At 41.1% G+C, this 9,011-nt stretch overlaps 1 protein-coding gene across 3 annotated transcripts in view; it reads left to right on the top strand.

The window, feature by feature from the left end:
- The window catches only part of tmem108 (transmembrane protein 108), a 38,392-nt gene that overhangs the window by 28,612 nt on the left and 769 nt on the right, over positions 1-9,011 (top strand). Inside the window, exons 3-5 of one of the 3 annotated variants that reach the window (XM_032503663.1) lie at positions 4,992-6,239; positions 7,078-7,229; positions 8,719-8,733. In XM_032503663.1, coding sequence (XP_032359554.1) covers positions 4,992-6,239; positions 7,078-7,229; positions 8,719-8,733 — 1,415 coding nt within the window. Of the gene's footprint in view, positions 1-4,991; positions 6,240-7,077; positions 7,230-8,718; positions 8,771-9,011 lie in introns of all 3 variants that reach the window. The other 2 variants (XM_032503665.1, XM_032503664.1) reach the window with 2 other exon arrangements.

A 9,011-nucleotide genomic window follows, 5' to 3' on the forward strand; every position in this document is an offset into this window, starting at 1 on the left:
CCCCCCCCCCCCCCGGATTGATCATGCAGCCAGTTTAGTGCATAATCACTGATAGCCTGCATACCACACAGTGCACCAGTATGACTGATTAGTGTGCCTGAACAATATGCTTCTTCTGGAATTGAGTCTGAACACATGAGTGGAAGTTTCATGCAGAATTTTATCAGTAGAAGTAAATGTTATGCTGTTTTTTTAACTTTAGATTCAGTGACAGCCACTCTGGCCCACTGTCCCTTGACATTGAGTCTAATAATGAATGATTGCTGGGACAAAGCCTGCATTGGATCACTGCGCAGGATCCTGCTTTGCTACATGATTTATGGATGTCCCTGATGGCATCAATGGAGGACTTCAACGGATGTCACCGTCTTCCTATTTATTCAAGAGAGCCCTAATTCAGCAGGTTTTCCTGCATAATGTGCCCCTCCCTCTATACATTCTGAGCTTAGGTAATGGAAAACAGGCAGCATTAGTCAAATAAATGGGGACATACTCTCACAGTACTTTCACCTGGACGTTGTTTGTCTCCATGATATCAGCATATGCTATTCTGAGGTGATCAGCTGGGTGATATAGATAGTGAGGGCAACAGGTTGGTGTGTGTGATAACAGTGTAAGCTGTGTGTCACCCTCTAGTCCAGACAAGGACAAAGACCTTTGATTCAATGTCACCATTGCAATTTTAAAACCCACTTTTGCTGGCTTTTTTGTCTTCTTGGGAGCAAAGATTCAGAGAATTCTTGTTGTTCACCTCCTTTGTTGTGTCATCGCCTACTGAAAGTGGACTGACTCTTTTGGTGGGTGTTTTTTTGTGCTTGTGAGAAAGAAATATCATGTCAGGCCAAAAACAGCCAACAGGCACAAGGTTGGAAAAATAATGCTGTGTAGACGAGTGTTGCTGAGCAAGACAAATGTTTTTTTTTTTAAGTGCCTCTTATTTTCTCCTATCTCTTACACAATATTTTCTTTTGAGTGTCCTTTTTGGGCCTTGGTCTAAAATGTCCAGTCCAACCTTTTTTTTGCTTTTGTTCATGTCTTATCACTGATGAAACACCCACACATCTCCCTCTCTTACTCCCCACTACACCTCTGGCCTCCCTGTCGTACCTCGCTGTTCTTCCTTTTTTCCATCCAATTTTCTCATGTTCTTCCCAGTAATTCAACTCAATAATGGATGTTCATAAAGCTCAATTCAGTTCTCTTGCCTTTTCAATCATTTCTCCAGTTAATTTACTCGCAGTGCCTGCTTCCCTCGCTACATGTCTTTGTGGAGGCCGGGCCAGGTTCTCTGTCTGCGTTCACCCTGCTTACACTCTCACTCCATCAGCCAGACGCACAAGTGTTGTGACAAATCACACCCATTTGCTTCCGTGTGTAACACAGTGTATGTGAATACCACATGGATGCTTATGTAATCCCTGCACAAAAACAGCAAAATACCATATTGTAACTAAGTCAAAATAGGGATTACTAGACATGCTCCTCATGCGCCTCAAAGTCCTACTCAATGTTTTTGTCTTATATCTAATACTCAAGCTTTTTAGTGGCATTGGAGTTGTTGTTTTTTTCTTTCAACCACGCTGTGTTGTTATCTGCGCTGTTTTTAGCATTGCTTGCTCACTTAAGCTAGCTGGGAACTTGTTGGAAACCAGTAAAATTACTGTTTAGAAATAAATTTGGATGTGGTACTGTTTTTTAACCACATGCCACTGTTGGCTCAAGCTACATAACATTACACATACAGTATTCCAATTAGAAATGCAGCTGGGAGCAGTAACAGTGCTAACCCAGACTATGGAACACAAAGTGAACTCTATACAGGCAAGTAAGGTGAGACAATAACTGAGTGTCCCAAACCATAAACAAGCAGCAGCCCCTCACACGACAAACATTAGCAAATGTAGAGACTAGTCTTAGATGAAATTACTACTGTGTGCCTCTCATATTTGTAACATTCTGAGTGCAAGCCTACTTAAAAAGCAGATTCTCCCCTTTAACATTTTAGATGCAATATTTAATAAAATATGATTGGACTAAACTCCAAAGTCCCAAAATGAATATTTATTTCCATGTTGGTTACAGATCAGCATGAATCCGCACGTATTTTGCTGAGTTTCTAAGACTGTGTACCTGTTCATGTGTGCGTGCCAGAGCATTAAGTTTGTTAATTTCTGATATAACTTTGTTTTTAAAGAGAATCAGAGTGTTGTGTTTTATTCAGTAGAAGCAGAGTGTTGGGGTGCCAGGTTGTGACAGCCAGGTTTGGGTACTGATTAAAGGTATGACTCAAGTCAGACCCCGGCACTGTTAACACCCTCGCTCTTAATTGGCCTCTTTCATTCATTTTATCTACTTGTATTTGCAATGGAGCGATGGAGTATAGTCTGGGTACATGGACTATCTACTCTGGGATAGAAACAGAAGGAAAAAAAGCTCTAGCTTGTTTGAATTTCTTTAAACCAATCACAACTGTTATGGGCGGCACTAAGATATGTCAGGCTTTATCCTGGCAATGTACATCCATTAAGCCAGACTACTATTCATATGGCAGACTATCAACAATAGCCCAAATACTTAAGCTTTGGTAGCTTGGGTTTGTCTGTGTCCCATTTCCCTGCCTAAAGGATCATCTTAGGAGAAACAAGCAGTCATAAATCAAGGATGGCCATGTGTGTTATCTCCTCAGATATGAGTCTGGAGTGGGCTCCATGGATTAGAGGCGTGACAGGCTTGGTTAATGGAAGAAAGGGCCTGGACCCTCTATGCTGGTAGTCTGTGTGATTGAGTATGGAGGAATATGATTAATGATTCAGAGGTTCAGTTTAAATAGTCAGTGCTTTGGGGTTCTACTGTGGTGTATTTTAAATCCCCGTTGAGCAAAGAGGAAAAGGGATGTCAAAGCTTTCTATGTCAAAGAAATTTAAGATGAGACTGATATTGACTGTTGCCTGGACTGGTTTTATTTTGTTCATCAATCCATCATTTTCTAAAATATTCTGTCTCTTTCTACCCATTTTCTTTCTGTGTTCAACAGATTTCCTTTCTCACCTATTCTCCCATCTCCTTCTCCTCTGCCCCTCTTGGTAATGGAAACTTGGTTTCCATAGTTACTGAGCCCCATAGTTAAACGATGGCCATGACATCTGGGTCACATTGGTGGCTTTAGGTGCTTTTTTAGGGTTATATGAATGCCAAACAATGCAGTTTTATGTGTTATGCTTAATTATTTTTCTCCAAATCCCTCTGACACAGACCTCATGAATCTCAATTATCTGCACTTTCATACATTTCAAAATTTTTCTTTGTCTATTTCATGTCAGTGCCTTTTCTTGCCAACCTCCGCTTTTCTTTGTCACAAGCAAGATAGTCATCCAGGCCCTGTCTGTACATTTGCTTATTAAATCAGCTAGAGTTGTGTGGTAGGGTTGGGCAGTGTAACCAAACTTTGTCAAAAAATTTGAACAATATAGTACATATATATTTTTGCATTTGTGCATTCATTTAAATGGCTTTTTAAAGGGATTAAAGGGATTTTTGCATGTCTATGGAGCCTTACACATTAGTTTAAACATGATTTCAGTGAGTAATATTAAAGGATAAGGTTGGTGGAATTCAGTGTTTTATTTTGTCAATAAATCCTATGAAAAAAGAAAAACATCAATAAATTGATCCTAATATAAGGTCTGTGTATCCAAAGCCGGATTTCTTCTTCGTCTGTGCCATAGAGCCCCTTTGTTGTCCTTTATTACCGTCATCACACACACATGCTGTAGTTTCATTTTAGTCACTCCCACATACGCTGTCCTGCAGCCATAAACTCTTGGTAGCAGACCAAATATGTTTAACTCCACAGCTGAAATAAGCCCAAGCCTTATACTTTAAGCAATAAACCAATAATGGTTTAAACTGAATAGAAATGTGTAAAAATAACCTAGAAACTTGTAGTAATCTTGAACCATCTTTAGTTCAGCATCCTAATTGAAAGAACAGGCTACCTAACCCCAGTCATACAGTATAATGTTAGCTTTGAGCTACTGGATTTTCTGTTCTCAGCCGATTGCATACGTGGGAGCTCCACTAATGTGTCACATCCACTGTGTTTAACAGTGTCAATGAGGGAGGGAGCAAAGGGGAAATTAATAAGCCTTTGTACGTTCCTCCCTCTATGACTTTCTAGCTGTCTGGATAACATAATCGGACCCATATTCCCCACAGGCACCTGTTAATGGTTTGTTACTACACAGCCTCCTTATGGGATTGAGCTCAAATTTGTCGAGGTCTGTCGAATCTGTCAGGTTCTTTAAGATGTAGATGATCTGTTGACTGTAAACTGTATGTCAACAATTTATCTATACTAATATTGAGCATGAAGCAAGGGACATTTTCACTGCCGGCAAATGTATTTCTCCTGACTATTTGTTTTAGAAAATGTACTTATTCAGACAATCTATCAAGACACCTTATATAACAGTGGTGAAAATTATCAGCACTCTATTGGAAATATCCAAAGATATGCCACTTAATTACCTTCATTTTTAGTGTTATCTGTAGAGATTGGTATCAAATAATTGCTTGTTATTTCATGATGTCAGTAAAGCGTGAACTCTTTAAGAATTTTTGCAGAGTAACATAGCCAGTAGATCCTCTAAATCTCATACATGCATGGGTACAAACAGTTGAACACAACTAGTGAATAACGTACCTAATAAAGGACTCCCCTAGTTAAACTAGGTGAGTGTCAAACACAGGGGTTCAGTAGATTAAAGGCTGAGAAGCATAATGAACGTGAGACAAGGCTATGCATCTTCTGAACACCTGAGCAGTCAGTTTCATCTGCTGGGTTGCACTCTTGTTTAGCTCTGCAGGGCAAGATCCTTGAGAGATGCTAAAAATACACACATTCCGGGAATTAATCCAATAATTCATGAAGCTAAAATGATATTTTACATCATCCTGTGCTAATCACCAGCTTTCTATCTCTTTCTCTACAGGTGTTCTAGCATTCCTAGCACTGCCAGTAGGACTGGTGTCATCAGCACAGGAGCTGTCCCTCAGCCAGACATACCAGGACTCTGTCTCCATGGCAGGCTCCCACAGAAGCCCCCTTTCTGCCCCCGAACCTCCCCGTCTGGAATTAAATCGTGAAGGCTCCAGTAGTGGGGAATGGTCATCCAAAGGAGGCAATCAACCCTCAAACATTATTCTCCCAACTGTCGCCCTCCACCCTTTTGCCTTGCTTCACACAACCCATACTTCCAGTCAGGCTCATGACGACCCTCCCATTCATGACAAAAATACTGTCTCCCCAAACCCTGTGAGTGCTGAAAGTTACATAAATCAGCCCCCGGAGCCAAGCTCTGATATAATCCAGGGCCACATGCACAAATTGGTCAGGGTACCTCAAGTTCAAAGCCCAGTTAGTGTCAGCACTAACCAGGCCAGCACATCGGCCCCAAATATAGATATGGAAACTACTGCTAGAGGAACTCCAAACCCCCTGACTCTTCTGTCCAGCTCTGTATCAGACAGAGGAGATACGATCGCTGCACACCACATAACGCCTCAGAAGTTGGGTGTAAAAGAACCCTCCGACCCCACCCGGCAACATGTGGAAGATGTCGAGCGTCCCTCCATTTTCTCTTCATCGATGAACCCTGCGCCAGGCCTGAAACTCAGGGAGCATGCTCAGGGCGCCGCGCACCACGCCATCACCCTGCGGGAGGTGCATGCAGTAAACGAGCCCCCCACTGATCCACTAGTGTTAAAGCTGAAGCAGGAGTCTGTCACTCCAGTCGAGAGCCCACCTGAGAATCTAACTTCCACCATGTCCACTCCAGCGCTGTCCACTGAGCCCGGCCTCAAGACACAGAATCCAACAATCCTCCCAAATAACCTCACTGCACCCCACGAGACCACCGCTGAGGAGGGTCATGGGCATGGTACAGACAATTCCTCGCTGGGACACTGGTTGGGGAATGTGACTGCATATGGAGGGCTGCTCTCTAACAGCAGCTCAGTTGAGGATGCTCATGCTCAGGGGAACAGCTCGGAGCTCCCTTCCACAGCCAGCAGGAACTTCCTGAACAGGCTGGTGCCTGTCACCACCCAGGACCCCTGGGCGCCCGGCAACAGCTCAAGCCCCACCGTTGAATCCCCGCTGTCCCGCATGACCATCTGCTTGAGCAGGATGGATATTGTGTGGATCGTGCTAGCCATCAGCGTGCCTGTGTCCTCATGCTGTAAGTCATGTTAGAGCAGCATTAAAAAGTTGAAATTAATGAATGTAAAAATGTGACAGATTACTTCAGAGTTGGGCTGACCTTGACTTAAAACTTATTAATGTTACTATCATGTTCTACAAGTTGGCTCATTTGCTTTATTGCGGAGTTAGATGGAAAAAAAATCAATACCACTTTCCACCTTTGAAAGTGTTATCAATCTACTCGTCTTACTCTTGGAAAGAAAGCAAAGCATTTGATGAAAATGTCCTTTAAGGAAACTTTCACCATCAGTCATGAAATAGTTATTCTATAACAAAATGCTATGATTTATTTATTTCACACCCACACTTTTCTTTAACTTTCCTGATTTACACTTACTTTAGTAGGTAATCTCGCTCATCTTTTAAAATGCCTCCAGACACCCTTTAGGGCCTGGCCTTGTTGCATTAAATTGGAGAGAGTGCAATAGCATAATAACTGCAAGGATGGGGAAGTATTTTTTTATACATCGTTGCATAGTTATATTAGTTGCACCTTAGGCAAAACCCTGGAGAAATAAAGATTTCTTCCCCTTTGATAATAAATTATTTTCTTGTATGATTCCTGAAAATGTCTTACTGAGAGGCTGATAGCTTGGTTGTTTTTGATAGCTCAAAATGACTACAAGGCACAGCGGCAGTAGTCTTTTCAAACTATATTTAAGGGTGGTATTTTCCTATCAAACCAACGTTTATTGTAACCGTGGCATATTGTCTGGAAACTTGAGCAACAATGTGGGCGCTTTTGGAGGCTATTTGAAGCAGCAGCTCTTTCGGTCTCTGCATTCATTTTCCTTTCCCATCTTTGCCCGCTCTAGCTGTGCTTTTGACTGTGTGCTGTATGAGGAGGAAGAAGAAGTCATCAAGTCAGGAGAACAACCTCAGCTACTGGAACAACGCCATCACCATGGACTACTTCAGCAGGCACGCTGTGGAGCTGCCCAGAGAGATACACACCCTGGAGAGTGAGGTACAAACTACTGGCACACTGACTCTATTAGTGGATAGCAATGCAAACAGAAGTGGAGGGACACTCACTTGATGTTTCACTATCAGTCAGCAGAACGATTTTTAATGTAATGAGTATGGAAACCACAAGAGGAGCCATGTTCAATCTCCTCCGTCAGCAAGCCTCAAGGTCTGCTGAAGCATGACACTGTATCACTAGGATTTACAGAGATGCGTTTTTGAACAAGCAAAAGGGAATTTCCTTACAGGGAGTCTATTAAGATGACATGTAGTAGTTTGTTTATCACGTCTAGTAAATTGATTTCAAAGTGTTACCCTATCAGGATACCAGTATATACTGTCATTATGAATGCATACTGTTGCTGAATTCAAAAAATATGGCAGAATTATTTTATTTATTTCACAAGCATAGTTTTTAAACCTTATACATTATACTTATGGCTTGTAACAAGCTTATACAACAGCCTTATGTGATGAACACGACTGTAGCTACCAATCAGGTTGTGTCCTCTGTAATATTTCTGGGAATTTGAAAGATGATGATTATTTGTGATGATGATTAGAATATGATTACACACATAGCACACACTTGGATTGGATTTTCAGACCACATATTCAACAATTGACTGACGTAAAAACTTCAGGAATTTAGAATTTTTCACCAGTCAGTGCAGAGGAGGCTTTAAAAGAACATTAGACCATAATGTATAGACAAAAACTACAGAAAATATAATAGAGCAATGTTTTTTTTTAGTTTGGTTGTGGGTGATCAATTTGTTTAAGCAGGTGTTGTTCTGCAGTGGAAACAAATCCTGCCTGCAGCCCTGGTGGGGATCTTAGATTAGAATATTAGATAATGAGTCCGTTTGTCAGGAATATTCTGATGAGTGTGTTTTAGATACAGCCTTTAAATACGGGAGCTATGTAGAAAATAAGTAACACACAACAATGCATTCCAATTAACACTATTTATGTTTTTCGGCATGCTGAATATTGATAGGATTTTTGAGAAGATATTTAATTATTCAACCTATAGTTAGACCACAGAGAATATGCCCTCCTAAATAAGCTCTTTGATCTCATACGCACATATACATTTTTTTAAATACTGCTAATTGACTTTTTTGTTGTTGAGAATGTGAAAATGCTGCCTTAGTTCTGAGTGAATCATTATTTTTACCCAGCCCTTGTTTATTTCTGGCAATTTTCAAATGATATTTGGTCTCTATTATACTAAGAAAAATAATGAGATAACATTTGGATTAAATTCATCAGTTTATTTTTTAGTGCATCACACGCCATCTGGTGGCGTTGATGTGTCATCTGCCTCCTCTTCTTCCCCATGTCATTTTGATTGACCATTGTTTTGTTCTGTTTGCATGATCTTTTTCACCATTACTCCAGTGACCATTTCAATGTGTGTCTCCTTTCTTTTATTCCTCATCCATTGCATGCAATTTGCATTCATTTTCCGCCTGTGGGGGCATCAGGAGAGAGACGCTGAGGTTGGATCATGTGTAGGATGCCCCTGGTGACTTCCAGGTGTTGTTCAGCCCCCACCTCTCTGCTTTACCCCTCCATAGAGTAGCAGCCTCATAGCTTCACCTGGTGCTTTATAATAAAAGGGCTCCAGGAGAAAACCTAAATGACAGTTTTGGTTTGATTTGATTGGTCCTTGCTTATAAAATTCCTGCTATTATACAAATATGTAGTTTTTCACAACTACCTCCTCCAGCACTGCCTTATTACTATTGACTCACCATCAACAACCATTTCTACACCC

This window comes from Etheostoma spectabile, chromosome 22, assembly GCF_008692095.1.
Source record: "Etheostoma spectabile isolate EspeVRDwgs_2016 chromosome 22, UIUC_Espe_1.0, whole genome shotgun sequence".
Taxonomy (NCBI): Eukaryota; Metazoa; Chordata; class Actinopteri; order Perciformes; family Percidae; genus Etheostoma; species Etheostoma spectabile.